An 18,150-nucleotide genomic window follows, 5' to 3' on the forward strand; every position below is an offset into this window, starting at 1 on the left:
TAATCCCACCGCCACACCTGTATGTCAGCGACAGTTCCTCCCTCCGCCTTTTGCTGAGCTCGAGCCTCGCCTCTCCCAAACCGACGCCGAACCCCGCTGCTCGGCTTGACTAGAGCTCACCAAAAACGAACAACGATACTACACGATATCTGTGGTGTATGTCTTCTACAGATCCCTCAGATCACTCCTCCGGCCTCTCTGGCGCCCCCCAGAATGACACTGCCGCCGCCCAGGTGACGAGCGCCGAGACCGCGGGGTCCAAGGCTGAAACGGAGCTGCTCAAGCTTGACCACCATGTTGAAGACAAACAGCCCGTGCTGTCAGCAAAAGCAGCAGGCAAACAACAAGCGACCGACGATCTGATCGATTTTGGCGAAGACGCCCCGGTCACAACGGCCACCACGAAAGATGACCCAAGCGTGGGCGATAAACCTCACAAGGACTCGCCCGAGACCGTGTCCAAACCTGCTCCCGTGACAATTCCGGAACCGATGAGTTCGTCAATAGCGACCTTGAAGCCCACAAGTCCTCTTCCTGCCGAGACTGCCACACAGTTTCTTACTATCGAGTCCACTACATACGTCGATCCAACACCTCCAACCCCGAGAACATCCCAGCCTCCCTCTCGAACCCCCTCAAATGCCAAACGCCGACCTACCTCTGCATCCCCTACACGATCTGATGCTGGCTACGACGAGCGCAGATATGCAAGCGAAGATGAGCAAGAGAATGGGTCGCGATCCGAAATCCAGAGTATCATGGAGCAGTTTACTGGCGACGGTGGGGGTCCTGGAGCTGAAGAAGTCATGAGCCCAAGGCTGGAGATTGCTTCGCCTATGCTAGGTAGCCCTGGCATACAGCATTCACCTCGGAAGTCTAGCCTCGAGCCACTGGTACCCTCACTGTCACACCAGGTACAGGAGCTTCAGGGTCTAAGAATACAATCAGCCTCCCCAGCTAGCATGTTCTCCAAAGAAAGAGCACCTGATGACCAAGGGCCGCCAGTGCCTCCTAAAGACGGGCCACCGGCGACACCGGCGCGGTCCCACGATGATCGGCAGATGAGCATCGACTCCCAGATGTCTCCTGGTATGCCCGTACATAGGCCGCCACCCCCTGAACCCGAGCCAGAGCCGGCGCTGCCATTCGACTTCCATCGGTTCCTAGAACAACTACGAAACAAGAAGGCGGACCCAGTCGCTAGATACCTCAAGTCCTTTTTATCAGAGTTTGGAAAGCGACAGTGGATGGTACACGAGCAAGTCAAAATCATCAGTGACTTCCTTGCCTTCATTGCCAACAAAATGGCGCAATGTGAAGTGTGGCGAGACGTTTCCGACGCAGAGTTTGACAATGCTCGTGAAGGAATGGAGAAGCTGGTCATGAATAGGCTCTACACACAGACATTCTCACCGGCAATTCCTCCTCCACAGCCTATACCTGGGGCGAAACCGAAAAGACGAGGCGGGGAGCGACCAATGGGGCCTGGCCGGCGTGGTCAACACCAAGAGGACGTGGAACGAGATGATATCTTGACACAAAAGATCAACATTTATGCCTGGCTTCGGGAGGAGCACCTTGACATACCGCCAGCCGGTGATAGCGGCAAGCGATTTTTGAAGCTCGCCCAACAAGGTACCTACTCGCCCAATCTCAACATAGCTCTGACCGCTGACTGTGCAAAGAAATCCTTAAGATCAAGTCATATCGAGCGCCGCGAGACAAGATCATTTGCGTATTGAACTGTTGCAAAGTTATCTTCGGTATGTCGCTATTCTTCATCATGTCGCTACTTTGGGGACTGATCTTTGATAGGCCTGCTCAAGCACTCAAAGTCGGACTCTTCAGCCGACTCGTTTATGCCCCTCCTCATCTATGTTGTCCTCCAAGCCAACCCTGAACATCTGGTGTCAAATGTTCAGTACATTTTGCGGTTCCGAAACCAGGAGAAGCTGGGTGGTGAAGCCGGATACTACCTTTCATCACTGGTAGGTCACATTGTGACTGTAGCTACGCTACACAATGCTTACGTGACGTAGATGGGTGCCATTCAGTTTATCGAGAATATGGATCGGACAACCTTAACCATCACCGACGAGGAGTTCGAGAAGAACGTCGAAGCAGCGGTATCTGCGATCGCTGAAAAACACCGTCTTGACTCGCCCGCTGTTGCTCAAGAACCCGTCTTCTCGGAGAAGTCATCAACCGGGTACCAGACCGGGGAATCTTCGACGAGGCCTTCCCTAGACATCATGGGAGAGTCGTCTACACCCCGTCGATCGACGTCATCGAACGAAGGCGGAAAAGAATCAGACGACCAAGCGCCCATAACGGGGCTTCTTCGTTCCATACAGAAGCCTCTTAGCACAATCGGCCGCATGTTTTCGGATGAGCCGTCTCCTGCGCCGCCTGTACCTAGTAACGCATCAAGACCAACGTCGAGGCCGCGAGAATCCTCCGAGCGACTGTCGCCTAGGCCGAGCGCCGAGATATCACCCGATGGGCGGCCACCATCTTCCCGTCACCACCTGTCAGCGGAAGAAGCTGCAGCGAGGCAGGCAAGCGCCGAAGTTGCTGAAGCTCAGCGTTTGAGCAGGGTAGAGCACAATAACGTTGTCGAGACTCTGCAAGGGATGTTTCCCGATCTTGACAGGGAGATCATTTCGGACGTGGTACACCAGAAACAGGGAAGAGTCGGGCAAGCTGTCGATGCCTGCTTGGCCCTGTCCACTTGAGGATAAGGATTAGTTGCATCAATAAAGTTATCGCATCCTCTTGACGATCTAAGAACCGTTTCTCAGCCGGGTGTATGAGTGACGTTGATTTTGCGCGGCACTTGCTTCCCTCATCGATCAAGTTTTCACCGTTGCATGAGTGGCTAGCTGAGCGCGAGGCTCCATGATTCAATTAACCTCTCGAAGAGCCCTGAAGGCGTCCCTGGGGGTCCCTGGCGTATCAAATTCGGTCCGCACCGCACCAAGGGAGGGAAGCAAGGGGAATGGTGGCGTGTGGTATTGCTATGCGTGGGCTCACGTGGATTCAACCGCTGGAATGTGAGCAGGTTACACGGTCTGGACGGTTCATGTTACACCCGACCCTGCTACCCGGTTTGCTGGCACACGGTTTTTGCCAAGTATCAACATGCCGGTAGAGGCTACTTTGACCTGGAATACGAGCCGGCGGGTTTGTCAACATTTAGCTTCAAGCATCATTCAAAGGGAGCAAAGAGTCCGAGAAGACCCACCGTATTAACTCACTTTGGATGGCAGGCATCGTGAAAATGGAGCGAGCTATTCAGGGCTGAAGCGGTTTGGAACGCAGGTTTGCTTGCCTCCTTGCCAATTTAGTCCAAGAAAGACTTTATCCTGGACCGAATTGCCCAGGATTCAGGGTCCAAGGTCTGATCGAGACACAGACTGGAACCTGGATTAGAATTAACGTCTCAGCCGTTCACGATGAGGGCCTCTCCCGCAATTTTAATCCGCCGTGATCATCATTTCTCTTTTTGCCTCCTCTCCGTGCCTTACCATCTCCCCCCCTCTCTGGTCGGCCCTCGAGTCGGGCCTTGGGCGCGAGAGGCGTTCATATCGGATGATGTGCTAGACGCGTTTTGTTATGTAGTTCCATGCCAAGAACTGAACCGAGTTCGAAAGGACTCAGCCCAATTTGATGATGTTCCGAAGCAGCTGAGCCGGATTTCGATTCCATGTGATGCCATCTAGGTTACCACGGCCCGATCAAATACCTGGCCAGATCCTCCGGCTCCCTGGCGCCCCTCAGCTCAGGATTTCCTCTGCATGTCAAATCTTTTGCAAGTTACCGCCTGTCAATGGTACTCCAACTCAGGCATACCTAGCCACCCTCGCTTTTGCACCAGAGGGAGGGCACTGCTGTGAACCGTTCGTCTACTTTTACGACCTTCTGTTAATCATAACTGAGCATGCACATACCTAAGTTCGAGATCCTGGCCGCCGGCCTGGGACTCATATCACCCGTCGTTCACGCAGTAACACAGGCCTCACCACAGTACAACTTTATCTACGGCGCCTGCGGCAAGATCACGAACTTCGCTTCAGTCTTTCCCTATGTCACCTCTTACAGACAAGGCGATGTCATCGGCTGCCAGAGCGATTGCAGCTCCTACGGCTCTGCGTTCTCTGCTACGGGAAACGACGGAGGTCAGCAGTGCTGGTGTTCGGATCCTAACACCCCGAACAGCTCACCGAGTCCTCTTCTCGCATCGGTGCCAAACCCCAACGCCGCTCTTTGCAACGTTGCTTGCGTCAACAACAATACATACGCTTGTGGAGGAACTTATGGAAGCGATGTCATCTATAACGTCTATGGGGTTCGCCAATTTGCTTACCAGTCTACCACTACATCATCAACCTCCACCAGCACGTCCAGAACTTCGACATCGACGTCCTCTACTAAAACCACAACGACCACAACGACCAGCAGCAGCTCCACAAGGTCTACGACTACCTCTTCCTCGACGTCTTCCACGCGGACTTCGACTTCAACCACCACAAGTGCGGCACCAACCACCACCCTCCAACACAGAGCTCCTCGCTTCCGTTACAGCTACAGAGGGTGCGGTGCCATTAGCAACTTTGGTACTGTCGGAACAAACTACGTTTACGCGATTGGCAACACTACACAGTGCCAGCAGAGCTGTAGTTCTTTCGGGTCAAACTTTGCTTTCATAGGCAGTTACCAACAGTGCTATTGTTCCCCCCCGAGTCCGAGTTCTTCTCAGGATATCAATCCCATCTTCTCGACTGGACCCGATGATAATCTGTGCACGACATCCTGTTATTTTGATACTGGATACTCTTGTGGTGGTCCAAGTACTGGAACTGTTATCTACGAGGTGTTTGCAGTGAGGGCTCTCGGGGTCTCATCTTCGAGTTCGTCCTCGACCTCTACTACTTCAAGTTCATCGTCGACCTCAAGTACAACGACTACCACCAGCTCCTTCAGCTCCTCTTCTAGTTCGTCGTCGTTGTCGTCAAGTGGGAATTCGACCACTAGCACGACATCCAGTACCTCAACGTCCTCCAGCAGGTCATCAACGACCACAAGTACGACTTCGTCATCGAGTAGCTCGTCCACGAGCTCCTCCTCCTCCTCATCTTCTTCCTCCCGCTTGTCGTCATCATCATCATCATCTACGCGTTCCTCGACGACTTCAACTAGCACAGGCTCGTCTTCTACTTCGTCGATCACCTCATCCCCTTCTTCAAGCCCCAGCAGTTCCAGAACGAGTACATATTCCAACTCGACGATCTCTTCAACTACATCGAGTTCAAGCTCTAGCAGTTCCACGACATCTTCTAGTTCTTCGAGGTCTTCGAGCACGACAAGCTCGTCAACCTCCTCGTCGAGTTCATCCATCACCCCCTCTCCTACGTCGTCTGCAACGAGTAGCAGTAGATCAAGCAGCTCCAGCCCTTCTAGCACGTCGACCTCTATGAGTCCGTCATCGTCATCATCCTCGTCTAGCAGTACGACAAGCTCAAGCACTACAAGCAGCTCCAGCTCCAGCGCTGCGGTCCAATCAACCTCGCCTTTTTCAACCACAAGCTCCTCAAGTTCTACAAGCTCATCAAGTAGTTCAACAAGGTCTTCAACGTCCTCAACGTCAACCTCTTTTACGGCGCCTTTCCCTTTCACAAACACATCCAGGATTGCTTCGACCACCTTCACCCCGGAACCTAGCCCAAGCACGAGCACAACGAGCACACCCGTAACTTTGCCCCCAGTACTGCCGTCTAGCTCCACCACGGTCATCACCTTGCCTTCAACCACCTTGACAAGCATTTTATCGCTGCCGCCATCGGTGACTCCCGTCATCTCTAGTTCGAGTGCATCAAGCTCGTCCACGACTGCCCCTTCAAGCTCCCGGTCCACGACGACATCGAGCTTCTCTTCATCCGCCCCGCCTTCCTCATCATCCACTCAATTGTCGACCTCCTCGTCTACGGTTTTGCCCAACTCACTTATCCCGGTTTCTTCGCCAACTTCCTCGACATCCCTATCCACACCCAGCTCGTCGTCAAGCTCACCAGCGAGTGCCTCAACCACCTCTCGGGCACCCTCATCTCCTGAATCATCCTCCCTGTCTATTACGCCTTCTAGCTCTCCGTCAAGTTCACCAGCCTCACCGGCGAGCTCTTCAGACCCTCAGACACCCAGCACCACAACGTTTCCCAGTACTATAACAACGACACCTACCATAACGAGCTCGAATCTCGTGTCCATTGCAACGACCGAGATCCTGCCAAACACGCCAGTGGTCTTCTCTATTGTGCTTGGAGGAGGTGCTGGGGCTGCACCTCCTGGGTCTGACCCCACTACCACAGCTTAAAGTTGATTGCGTTTCATAGGCTACGTGCAAGTTTTAGTAATGATAATGTGTATGAAGTATTGATTTATCCGATCAAGAGATGACTGGAGAGTCACGTAAGGGGGGCTATTTTCAAGGCTTTGACAACTATTACATGTCGAGAATTGAGACCAGCTCAATTCTTCGGCTTTGCCTAGTACCTTTTGCCCAAACCCAATACAAGGCTTCGATGTTTTGCATCACAATCTAGAAAGCTTCTGAACTTTCAACAAATCTTCCTCATCCGTAACCCGGTTCTCCTTAGCCCACTTCCTCTCCATCTCCGACCCCGTCTCAGGCGGCACAAGCCCATTAATCCTCCACAACTCCCTCCTCGCCTCATAAATCCCAGACTCCCATTCGATCCCTTTTGGCTTCAAGATGGGCCTCAGTATATCATCCAGAGCTTTGAAGAAGAAAGCCTCGACCTGAGGGGTATCGAAGCCGCGCGCAATGTGGTAGATGGAGACGGTCGTCAAGGCCTTGGGCGTCTCCCCGCCGGCGTACATGTTTTCAGGGGTGAGCTCGATGAAGTGCGTGTGGCAGTAGAATCCGGGTAGACCGACGCTGGTGTAGAGCTTGGTCATGCCCTCGGCGATTTGTTTCTTTTCGGCGGTGGTGAAGACGCCGGTGTTGCAGTTGAAGACCCATTTAGGCATTTTGAATCGTTTTTGTTGATTTGATTGATAAGGTGCTGACGATGATTAACATATGTATGGTTGGTGGGAAACTATACATGGATTTATTACAGATTAAGCAACACAAATAGTCTTCTTGATATCCAGACTGGAGAGGCGTCGGCCGGCTTTCGCTATTACCGGCCGATGTGGACTAATACCGCTCCGGGACGGGATCCGTGCATGCCACGACTGCGAGGCCAATGCATATCAGTAATCAGAGCTTCCGAACCAGCGTCGATCAAGAGATGGTGTTTTGAAACGGCACACCGATGTGCCCTCGCAATGCAAACCCCGCAATCAGGTGTTAATGCTCTACTCGTCTTCGATCATTACGCCAAACAGGATCTATGAGCACCGAGGTTCGCGACATTAGTTGATGCTGGATCACAAATACATGGCAAGGAGCAGATATTGGAGACGCGCTGGTGATGCTTTCGAAATTCTCCTGAGTTGCAAACACACATCAACGGTATAGTACTTGCTGCTCTTACGTCGGTAAATTGACCAGAAACCTTTACGCAAATGGCGTACGAATTATCGCGCTATCCATCCCAAGATGGTGCCACTCTACTGTCGCATTTCATTCTTCCGGTGGCATAGCGACGGACATTCACTCTCAAAACGTAAAATTGGCACATTACGACATATCAATCAATCACCATTGACGCATTTAGGTTGTAACGGCAACCGTCACTGGATTCTCATCATTCCCTCGCGCGCCTCATCCTAAATACGTGACTCCCTTGGAACCTGGAAAGCACCCATGGCACCCAAACGCGCGGCTCCCGGGTTGAATCTCTCGGGATACATCTTCAATATCTCCACAAACAGCTCCTTCTCAGTCTTAGGGTTCTTTTCGAGGATCTTTCCAAAGTCCTGTATATACTTCTTGGTCGCAGCAAGGTGCCAGATTCCGTCAGTCTCACCCGCCATCTTGTGACCAGCCACAACATAAGCAGGCTCAAGCGCCTCAACGATTTCGACTGCCCTGATCCATTCCTCGCGCTTGGCTTTCGTGTTGGCTTCCATCAACATCTGGTGGCACTGCCCATAGACTACATCACCGCAGACGGCGAGTCTAAGGTCGGGGACCCAGAGAACGGTTGAGTCATAGGTGTCAGTATGGCCACACTCAATAGCTTTGAACTCCCACCGGTTTTCGAGCTTAAAGATTCCACCACTCTTCGGGGACAGAGGCCGTGCGAGAGTGAAGGGGCGGTAGATCTGGCCTGGGAAGCGGGCCTCCCACATTTGCCTGAAAACTTCATCTTCAATCTGCTGCTCCATGTGTTTGATGGTTCCCACCGTAGCGACGGGAACGGCTTCCGGGAAGCGCTTCAGCAGGAGAGGTATGCCGAACCAGTGATCTCCGTGGCCGTGGGTGATGTAGATGTATGAGAGCTTCCGCTTTGGTGCAATGTTCTCGATCCAGGCAATGAGTTCCTCTGTCTGCTTGATAGTGATGGGCGTGTCTACCAAGACAGCTTCGTTTGCCGAGTAGATGAGGGTGCATGAGATTGGGGACCATGTTGCGGTTGCGTTCGTGCCAGGAACTTTGCTGGGAATCGGCGGTGCGACGTAGACGGCGGATCTCAGGTCGGCCATTTCTATATGACTCGGGTTATTGTAGCAGAATGATGGGTGAGTTTACAGCAATGCGAGTGGCTTCTGCGCAGTAGTTCTAGATATCACAGTGGTTTGACGGACGCTTTTATTCGAATGACGGAAGCCAGCTCCAAAGCCGGTAGGCCTTTTGAAGACAGCCATCACGCCAACCGAGGATCGAGGCATACTGCATGTTGATTAATCGTTTTTTCAAGCTGAGTGCAGCAGTGTAGATCAGATGGATGATCTAGTGAAGTAACTTTGGATAAGTCGTCAGCTTTTTTTAGCGACCAAGAGTCAAAGCGGGGTTGATTATGCGAGGAATTAGAGCACTGCAAGCAAGCTCCCATCTTGACAAGCCGCACTGACATAGTTCCTCAAAGGGAGGATCAAAGGCAACTCAGCACATATGTGCAAAGGAATTCCTATTCCAAGTTCTGGTGGATAGTCGATAATACCGAAACCCGTCCTACCAAAATGGGTTGGGAATCGGATTCTGGGACCGACGACCCCGCCAAACGCCACTTCTCCAGGTTGTAACATTTGAGAGGGGCACAAGGGAGCTAGAAGCCGAGCTAGATAAGACACCGTAGCCTGAGAAAACATGAGGTTACCTGTAGCACTACTGAGTTTGATGTCAATCATCTTTGAAGTGTTACTATCTTCACCGCGATATTCTGGAGAAACATGTAAATGGCCAAGCACTTTTCTTCGGGACAATGCATCCCATCATGGAGTTAAGATAATAATAATGCAGCGGTGGGACTGTGCGATCACTGAGAGCCAATGCTCTCGCACAACAACAGCACATGACTGATCACTGTGTTGACTCCTGTCCAGGTGCTAAAGGCTCTATATGCAAGACCTGAGCTTTCGACTTTGAGAAATTTTATGTTTATGGAATGCATTCAACTTTCATAACGCGGATCACATGTACATTTACCCAACTATCGATTGAGGCATGTAACAATAATTGCACGTGGAAGCTGTTGTGATAGAAATATGCACTTCAATACTCCGAGAGAGTGCATGTACGAGAGCTGCCACTCAGCGAACATAAGCCAACCATCCGACTTCCTGGCAGTACCTTAGCTTTGGAACCGTGTCCGAAAATGGCTTCGCTGAAATGGACAGTCCATCTTCGCTTTCGATTCGACCGTTATGACAGCTCTCTCCGTTCTTGCTGGCGTCTGACTCGTACATCTGAAGCGTAGGGGTAGCCGAGTTTCGTAAGACAACGAGGGATTCACAAGGTTTAAATAATGCTAAACAATTGCATTGAGCAAACGTGAGCAATGTCGTATCTACTGATTTCCAGATGTCGACGATGATAATGTAAGACCGCGCGAAAAGACCCGTATCCCATAGATTCGACCCCTGCGTGGCCTCCGCAAGGGGTCCGGGTCACCTTGAAGCCGACCTGCGGCCGGGATACCGTTCAAGGGGGGCGGACGGGCCCCAGATGAGGTCACTAACAAAATAACCTTAATGCTTAACCCAAACTATGCCTCTGTCACCTCCAATTTCTCCAACCTAACCTCTTTTGACTGCTAACCACCACGACAACCTCCCCTTGTCAGTCTTTCGAAACTTCGGAACCATCCCAAGGCATCATCCTGTTGCCCTGGTTTGGTCCATCAGCTAGGCTTCCAAGTGGAATCTCACCTGATTTTGTTTCGCACAGCCCAATTTTTACGTCTGCTCGCGATCTCCAATTGTGGCTCTTACAGGGGCTTAATCTTGGCGGGGGTTTCGCATCGCCTAACCTGGAGAATTCAACTAGCCCCTCACACGCACTAGGAGCTTGGGACTCGCAAGCTTGGTGAGCTTTCCACCAACGTTGCAATGTAGTGAACCATGCTTCCCGATCATCCATGAACGCCACCACCCACGTTCGTCTCGTCCTCGGAAAGCCTGAGGATATAGCTGCTGACGTGTGTCAGGTTCCGTTCGTGGGGGTGGATGTCTGTGGAGAAGAAAACATTCCCGTATGGCTTCATGCGATACCAGACTTCACTCTTCAGAAGCGCAAAGAAAGAAGAAAGTTGTGCGGCGACCCAGGGGATTTAACGACTTTTGCTACCTGGTTGTCAATGTGTCCATCATGGCATGAACACCAAGAGCCTTGGCCAACCAACATTCTATCACGGTGATCTCTTGGGAAGAATGATTATCGGGATCGACTTGCCATTGTAGAACCTACTGCCTTGGAAGCCGTTTGCAGAGCCACGATCATCCGACGATTCTCAGTTTCATCTTTTCAGCTCAGCCATGAGGAGAACTAGGAGATTTCGTGCTCACGAACGGCAGCATATGATTCCGGACAAGAACTTCTGATCTTAAGGGGTCAACAAAGGCGAGGAAAGCTACCCCCTGTGCCCCCAAGCATACCAAGCCTCCCGTGCATCCGGGCCAAGCCTCGCGACTGCCTGTGCCCTGGTGTTCTTCAACCTCACTTGCTCGTCAGATTCAGCCCTGGCTATACTCCCCTGCGAGAGCCGCAAACCTAAAACAGAGCGTCCCTAGTTTTTCATCCCTTCTTGCGGATCCTTACCATCACTCTTCGGATGGCAGCGCGACATTTGATCCCATCTTGGGTGGTAAGACATACGCAGCTGGCTTGTTAGTCCAACTTGTACCCGATCTTGAATAACACGCTCACCGCTGCCAGGTTGAGTCCAACATCACCATGGACACCATCGAGCACCGCGTCGTCTCTTACACATTCGCCTAGGGCCCTCGTCACAGCACTCCACGAATGACGATACCTCGCGCGACTCCTTCACACCAAGCTCCAACAGTCCCATGCCCAGACCTGACCGAGATCCAGAAAGACGTGCCATCACAACAACCCGTGCATCCGAGATTCCGTGCACCGGATGCTGCGAGCAGCGGGCCATGTTCATCAGCCAAGGCGACGATGAACCAGACCCCTCCTGATATAATGACTTTTCCCCCTTCCATTCTTGGTCTGCAGTGATCAGCAGGACTGTCACCACCTCTTCCATTCACCCGCGCGCCCGTCTTCATTCGTTTCTCGGTAGCCATCTCGTGATTTCATCACTTGGCTACATTTTGTTTACTTCGATTCATTTCATCCAGAGACCGGTATCTCGACTTCGTTCAGACCTCATACGTTCCTTTATTTCTTCTTGTGTCTTTCTTTCTTTGCTCAATAACGACAATCAGCTCAAGTCCTATTACAACAGTCCTTACTACTCGACGAAGACACGATGCTCACACGATACGGAGTCATCTCATGGCTCGCCCTGTCGACTATGGCAGCCGCCAACCCTCCGCCAGCGCCTCCAGCCCAGCAGCAATGCGAGCCCAAGACCGAGACGATTGTACACACCGTCCACGAGACCGTTCATGTTCCTACAACAATTCACAAGACGGTACACGTCACGCTACCGGGAGAAGTGAAGACAGTCCACGTTTCCGTCCCGACGACGATACACCAAATCGAGACTATCCACGAAAAGATACCCGTACACGTCACGGTTCATGTTCCGACAACAATCAAAGAGACCGTACACATTACTCAGCCCCCACAGGTGGTGAAGGAGACAATACACATCACAGAAACGAAGAAGGAGGTCCAAACTCTTCCTCCTCAGGTGGTCAAGGAGACCGTCCACATCACTCAGCCTCCTCAAACTGTGAAGGAGACAATCCATGTTACCCTTCCCCCTCAGACAATCCATGTCACTCAGCCTCCTCAGGTGATTAAAGAGACTGTTCACGTAACTCAACCTCCGCAGGTGGTGAAAGAGACGATACACGTTACTTTACCTCCTCTGCCTCCTCAGACAATCCACGTCACTCAGCCACCGCAAGTCATCAGGGAGACGGTGCACATCACTCAACCTCCTCAAATCATCAGAGAGACTCTTCCGCCTCAAGTCATCAAGGAGACTTTGCCACCTCAGATTGTCAAGGAAACCGTTCACGTCACTCTACCTCCTGTCCGGGAGACGGTCCATGTCACCTTGCCTCCTCAAGTGGTCAAGGAGACTATACATATCACCCAACCACCTCAGGTTATCAAGGAGACGGTTCACGTCACGCAGCCTCCCCAGATAATCAAGGAGACTCTGCCGCCTCTGCCGCCTCAAATAGTCAAAGAAACCGTACATGTCACTTTGCCTCCAGTCAAGGAGACTGTACACGTTACCTTGCCTCCTCAGATAATCCACCAAACCTTGCCGCCTCAGGTCGTCAAGGAGACGGTACATGTCACCCTTCCTCCGCAGGTGGTCAAGGAAACAGTTCATGTCACTTTGCCTCCCCACGTTGTCAAGGAAACAATCCACGTTACGCAGCCTCCTCACATCATCAAGGAGACGATTCATGTTCCTCAGCCTGCGCAGACGGTACACATAACACAACCTCCCCAAGTCATCCATCAAACGGTCCATGTCACCCAGACGGTCAGCCACTGCGCAACAACAATCGCAGCGCCAGTCTTGGGCCACCAACCCTCCCCACCTCCGGCAGTGCATCCCTCAGCGGCACCAGCAGTACCGCCGGTTCATGAAGCTTCCCCGCCGGCCCACACCATGGCTCTTCCGGTCCATACACCTCCACCGGCCGCACACCATGCCCCGGTAGCCCCGCCGGTTCACCAAGCGCCGCCAGCCGAGGCAATGCCCGTTCATACGCCTCCTGCTGAGGCCATGCCGGTACACACACCTGCTGCTGCCCCTCTCGTTCACGAAGCCCCGGCAGTTGCTCCTCCAGCCCACATGGCGCCTCCCACTGAGGCTGCGCCCCCTGCTCATCAGGTCCCTCCCATTGGGTTCACACCAATCAACCCTCCAGCAGAGGCGCCAGCGGCACCAGTCGAACCAGTGGCTCCACCGGCACACCCTATGAAAATGAGATTCATGGCTCGGAGATAATTAAGGTCAACGGATCATCAGATGGAGGGAGACTGACTTTGGAAGTGGGGGTAAAAATCCCATCCAACGTAGATTCTAGAATAATGTGCGCGTATAACTTTCTTACATGTAATCAAAATACTAGATGGTAGCTATGATGCTGGCGAAGTTTGATACCCGGTCAGCCGGCCTTGAATAGATCACTTAATGACTGTCAAGTCCCAAATCCCTGCACTTGAATTTGGAAAATGGTGAGCCAGTCTCTATTCTCTATCTAAAAAGTCGCATGGGTATCTTTGTCCTTTCCCTTCTTTCCAAAATCAAAAAAGTTTCCACCTTCACGCTCCTTGCCCTTCTCGCTGGCGCGGCAAATCTCATCGAACCTCTGTAGTGTCTGATGAATATCAACCTCCATGTTACGGGCGAGATATTCGCCCTCGACTCGTCTAGCAGCAGCAATATTCTGTCGGGTCTTGGACTTGACTGCTGTCCGAATACTCTGGTAAATACCCTGGCCGGGGTACGCGACAATCCCGAGAGTGGCTGTTTCACAAAAGGTTAGCATTCTGAGTCGACAAGCAGGAAGAATTACCTTCGAATACATACCTGATGCCGTCTTTGTGGCCATGTTCATGACGCCCTTGCCGACGCCCAACGCTGCGCCCGCGGCACCTCCATCTCGTCCGCCCTTGTACGGCTGGTAAAACAAGTCGGCGAACCCACCCCCGATTCCGGTCACGAAGTTTTTTCCCCCGACCATAGCGCCGGACTTCCAATCTGTAATGGGAGCGCGGGCCTCGACCTTCTCACCGTAGAGCTTAGGCGCCTCACGGAGACCTTCCGTAACAGCCAGCGGCACATCGAGGTAGAACTTGCCGTAAGACTTGAAGAATGTGCCAACACCGGAAGCCGATGCCTTGAAGACCGCGCCTGTTGTGCTTCCGCAGCCTCGGCCGGCACTTCGGGGTCGATCGAGAGCGTCGGATTGCGGAGGCGCGAGACTCGGGGATCGGGGCGGCGTCTGAACGTCTAAGCTGGAGACGCTTCTGGCGCTTCTCCTCTCAATGTCTTCCATCTCTGCGGCTTTGAGTTTGGTTCGTTGATTGTAGACTTGGACGGGTTTGACGACGATGTCAGTGGCTCCCTTGACCATGCCGTATCCGACCCCCATCAAGGAGGAAACGGTGCCTGTGACGGGATCCCACCGCCGGTTCTCGATGATGTATGTTTTCGTCTCGTGTCTAGAAGTCGGGGTTGTCATTAATACATGTATACACTAAGCAATGACGAAATACGCTCAAGGTTATTGGCACTCACGGTGACATATTTTTCTGGCCAATCTTGAGGTGGTCAAGAAGAATCCCCGCAGCTTGCTTCGATAGTCTGACATGCTTCTTTCCTCTCTTGAACTCCCACACTGCCGGCTGGTTGGGGAAAACATCGCACCGAAGCAGTTCAAGGGGCAAGTTTGCGTGGAATGACTTTACTGCTGTGGCCACACCATTCTCAGTCTTCATCTTGGCCGAAAGTTCGCCAGCTGCGGTCGCGGCTTCCGGTGTGAGGCAAAATCGAATCGCATCAGCCAAGTTTTGGGCGTTAAGCTGCTTGTGTGGAATAGGCTTTGGCCCAGCGCCTGCGATGGCAACCATGTCTCCCCAAAATGGCTGACTGAAAACTGTTAGTTTCGAACTGAATGGGACCCCTCATATCACTCTCCAGTACTCACTCGCCAAAGAAGGGGACGATTGTGGTTGGCCTTCCGTTCAAGAGGCCGCAAGCCGTGGTCCCGGCGCCACCATGGTGGAACACTGCCGCGACGTTGGCAAACAGCCACTCGTGGGGGCAGTCCCCCAGGAACAGGATGTCATCAGCATCGATACCTCCCAGATTACTCCAGCCTTTTGATATAATTGCGCGAACTCCCGTTGCGCGGACAGCCTCGACAAGAATCTTTGTCATTTCGTCGGGGTTGTCGATGACGATACTGCCGAAGCCGATGTAGATGGGAGTCGGTCCATTCTTCAGGAAGTTTGCGAGCTCGGTGGGAGGCTCGTACTGAGGGGGTTCGCGGAAAAAGAAGCCGCAAACATCTATGCGAGAGATCAGTACCATATCCACCTACAGTCTTGCGCAATGGACAAATCTTACCGATATAGGCAGGCCAGTCGATGGGTTTTGGTACAAGTGATGGGGACCAGCAATATGTGAATGGAATCTTCTGCGACTCTGCGAGAACCGGGCCTTCGGAAAACGGCACTTCTTCAAGATCGATCGTCCTTCTCCAATCGTTGATGACATCTCCGAGGCTGTAATAATCATCAGCACGAGAGACCAAAGACAGCCAGACAATTGCTTACCCTTGCCATGTCAACCACTCAACGACGCTGTAGGACACAAAGTTGGCCGTCATCTGGTCAACAACTCCCTTGTCTCCAAACTTGAGATTGGCCAAGGGATGCGGGAATGCTCTCGTGCTACTCCAAGGCATGGTAAACATGAGATGTAGCGGAATACCCAGGGCTTGGGCGCAGTGGACATGTGCGAAACTCGGCGGATTGGCAATAATTGCATCCGCCACGAAAGGTGTACCAGTCTGTGTATCAGGCTCGATACAAGACCTCCAGCACCCTTCCAGCATTTCCTTTACCATCTTCCGCTTCTTCTGAATATCGCCGCCCTTCAAACTCTTCAAGCTCGGGATCAGGCCTGGGTTCTTGACCATGTAGGCCATCAGTTCGGAAGGATCACCGCCGATGGGGTAGAATTCGAGGCCGGATTTGCGGACAAAATCATCAAAGACGTCGTGTGTTGCAACGCGTACTCTGTGGCCGTACGTCTGGAGCTCGTTTCCGAGCGCGATGAAGGGCTGGACATCGCCGCGACTTCCTACAACTTGGATGACGATGTTGAGTTTGACAGGGAACGTCTTCTTCTCGGCGAAGCGCTCTGCTGCTTCGAAGTACTCTGGCGGGGGGCCCTCTGCTGCTGCTGCTTGTGCCAGTTGGGCTGGGTCTTTGAAGTCAGGGACAAAGCGGGCGAGGGTCGTCGCCAGCCGCGAATCGAGGTTTACGTTAATTCTACCGTCCGCTATTGTAATTTTCTCTAATTAGGATGTATTCAAAGGTGTTATTAGATGGGTCAGCTAGGGTTCCTACTTCCGACGCTTTCGCTATGTTGCTGGAGCCCCTCGTTGATCGCCGTCTCGTAGGATGGGAGGTAGTCTTGAGGAACGGGATCATCCTCTATCATTCTGATGGTATTTCGCTTCGACATCTTAGACTCTCGAAGTAGGCTGAGGGGTGGGTTTCTGGTTGACGAGGGTGAAGTTATGGTCGTGTAGTACACAATGTCGACTTAGAAAAAGGGAAATGGGTATCGAAGAGGAAAATATTGAAGGATCGCCGAATCAATCAAGAGCAGAAAGGGGCAAGAGCACGGTATGTTTTCAAGACGATCAAAAGAAAAGTCAATTCCTAAACGTGAAATCACTAACTAGGGAGGGGTCTCGAGGAATTTAGCCTGGGAGTCAAACCAACTTATCAAATATTCAGCTACCGCCTACTACTTACATCATACGCCGCCACATCACCCCTCCGTAGTCTGTAGCCTTAGTCGCATATCTCGTACCTGACTCAGGTTACCCGTAGGGCAAAGCCGAACGGGAGTGCTAAGGGGACTAGGATTCGTAGGGCCGGTAGTTTGAGCCGCGCCACAACGCGCCGAACTGCGAATCCACGTAAAGAGACCGCGTTTGTAAAGGCTTTCAAGCTCTTTTGGGCATATGCAGTTGCGAGGAGCCGCGGACTCGGCAAGTTCCCGTCGGATCAGGGCCATAAAAATCACATGGGTGTGGACATGTTGTCGCGATACGCGCTGGGGGCGCCAGTCGATGCTTAATTACCAGTCAATGTAAGTGGGCACAACCTTAAACGTATCATTGGTTCACTGTCGACCCGCGGGTTGTCGCATTGTCTCGCATCCATGGTGACGAATACGCGTATACGACCAACGCAAAATCCGCGGATAGATCGTTCCTTGCGAGTCGCTAGAACCGTCGCTAGTCTGGAATTCTAAACTTGGACCGCTCCCCACTGCCGCAAAGACTTTGCACATTTCGCCGGATTAGGCACCGTCTCCCGGGCTTTATGGCTTCGTCCTCTGGCCAATGGCTGAATTGGAATCATACGCGTACGGAGAATACCGCATTGTGCTTGATCAACGTGGCTCAGCCCTACTAATACTCCGCGTACAATCTGGAAATCTGCAAATGTCATCCCTCAGAGGCTCAGTCTGCCTAGCGCCAGGGGGCTTCTTCGTGTTGAGGCTGTTTTGCATCGCAGCAACACTCGTATGCAAACACAAAGGGGTAAAGGGGAAGAACTCAAAGATGGACGTAAGGACTTACTTATATCGAGGTCTTTGGACCGATTATGGATGATAATAGAACACGATCAACAAGCTTCTACATCGCCCGCCCACAGCCTTTACACGAACGGAACACAGTCTTTATCGCCTTGAGATTGAAGCTTTCTCTTTCCAACGACCAAGCTAAACTTTTCGGTCCGCCCAAACTCAATTTTGAAGCCAAAATATT

At 52.2% G+C, this 18,150-nt stretch overlaps 8 protein-coding genes across 8 annotated transcripts; 4 read left to right on the forward strand and 4 right to left on the reverse strand.

The window, feature by feature from the left end:
• Window positions 1-158: 158 nt before the first annotated feature.
• On the forward strand, window positions 159-2,735 carry CPAR01_09352 (uncharacterized protein; the record flags this gene model as incomplete). Its single annotated transcript, XM_060493617.1, has 4 exons — window positions 159-1,635; window positions 1,686-1,763; window positions 1,816-1,988; window positions 2,040-2,735. The coding sequence occupies 4 exons, from the start codon at window positions 159-161 to the stop codon at window positions 2,733-2,735; spliced, it is 2,424 nt and encodes an 807-aa protein (XP_060347747.1).
• A 1,205-nt stretch (window positions 2,736-3,940) lies between these two features.
• Window positions 3,941-4,608, forward strand: CPAR01_09353 (uncharacterized protein; the record flags this gene model as incomplete). Its single annotated transcript, XM_060493618.1, has 2 exons — window positions 3,941-4,348; window positions 4,459-4,608. The coding sequence occupies 2 exons, from the start codon at window positions 3,941-3,943 to the stop codon at window positions 4,606-4,608; spliced, it is 558 nt and encodes a 185-aa protein (XP_060347748.1).
• A 258-nt stretch (window positions 4,609-4,866) lies between these two features.
• Window positions 4,867-6,264, reverse strand: CPAR01_09354 (uncharacterized protein; the record flags this gene model as incomplete). Its single annotated transcript, XM_060493619.1, has 3 exons — window positions 4,867-5,945; window positions 6,003-6,174; window positions 6,238-6,264. The coding sequence occupies 3 exons, from the start codon at window positions 6,262-6,264 to the stop codon at window positions 4,867-4,869; spliced, it is 1,278 nt and encodes a 425-aa protein (XP_060347749.1).
• Window positions 6,265-6,588: 324 nt separating this feature from the next.
• Window positions 6,589-7,047, reverse strand: CPAR01_09355 (uncharacterized protein; the record flags this gene model as incomplete). The annotated part of the gene is made up of 1 exon (XM_060493620.1): window positions 6,589-7,047. One exon carries the CDS (start codon window positions 7,045-7,047, stop codon window positions 6,589-6,591), a length of 459 nt encoding a protein of 152 aa, XP_060347750.1.
• A 747-nt stretch (window positions 7,048-7,794) lies between these two features.
• CPAR01_09356 (Zn-dependent hydrolase) lies at window positions 7,795-8,673 on the reverse strand (the record flags this gene model as incomplete). Its single annotated transcript, XM_060493621.1, has 1 exon — window positions 7,795-8,673. One exon carries the CDS (start codon window positions 8,671-8,673, stop codon window positions 7,795-7,797), a length of 879 nt encoding a protein of 292 aa, XP_060347751.1.
• A 1,874-nt stretch (window positions 8,674-10,547) lies between these two features.
• On the forward strand, window positions 10,548-11,613 carry CPAR01_09357 (uncharacterized protein; the record flags this gene model as incomplete). Its single annotated transcript, XM_060493622.1, has 3 exons — window positions 10,548-10,607; window positions 11,018-11,273; window positions 11,408-11,613. The coding sequence occupies 3 exons, from the start codon at window positions 10,548-10,550 to the stop codon at window positions 11,611-11,613; spliced, it is 522 nt and encodes a 173-aa protein (XP_060347752.1).
• A 293-nt stretch (window positions 11,614-11,906) lies between these two features.
• Window positions 11,907-13,577, forward strand: CPAR01_09358 (uncharacterized protein; the record flags this gene model as incomplete). The annotated part of the gene is made up of 1 exon (XM_060493623.1): window positions 11,907-13,577. One exon carries the CDS (start codon window positions 11,907-11,909, stop codon window positions 13,575-13,577), a length of 1,671 nt encoding a protein of 556 aa, XP_060347753.1.
• Window positions 13,578-13,830: 253 nt separating this feature from the next.
• Window positions 13,831-16,829, reverse strand: CPAR01_09359 (uncharacterized protein; the record flags this gene model as incomplete). The annotated part of the gene is made up of 7 exons (XM_060493624.1): window positions 13,831-14,099; window positions 14,163-14,797; window positions 14,874-15,224; window positions 15,283-15,646; window positions 15,705-15,862; window positions 15,914-16,643; window positions 16,712-16,829. 7 exons carry the CDS (start codon window positions 16,827-16,829, stop codon window positions 13,831-13,833), a joined length of 2,625 nt encoding a protein of 874 aa, XP_060347754.1.
• Window positions 16,830-18,150: the final 1,321 nt, after the last annotated feature.

Source organism: Colletotrichum paranaense, assembly GCF_030867605.1.
Source record: "Colletotrichum paranaense strain IMI 384185 chromosome Unknown Scaffold_7.1, whole genome shotgun sequence".
Classification (NCBI taxonomy): Eukaryota; Fungi; Ascomycota; class Sordariomycetes; order Glomerellales; family Glomerellaceae; genus Colletotrichum; species Colletotrichum paranaense.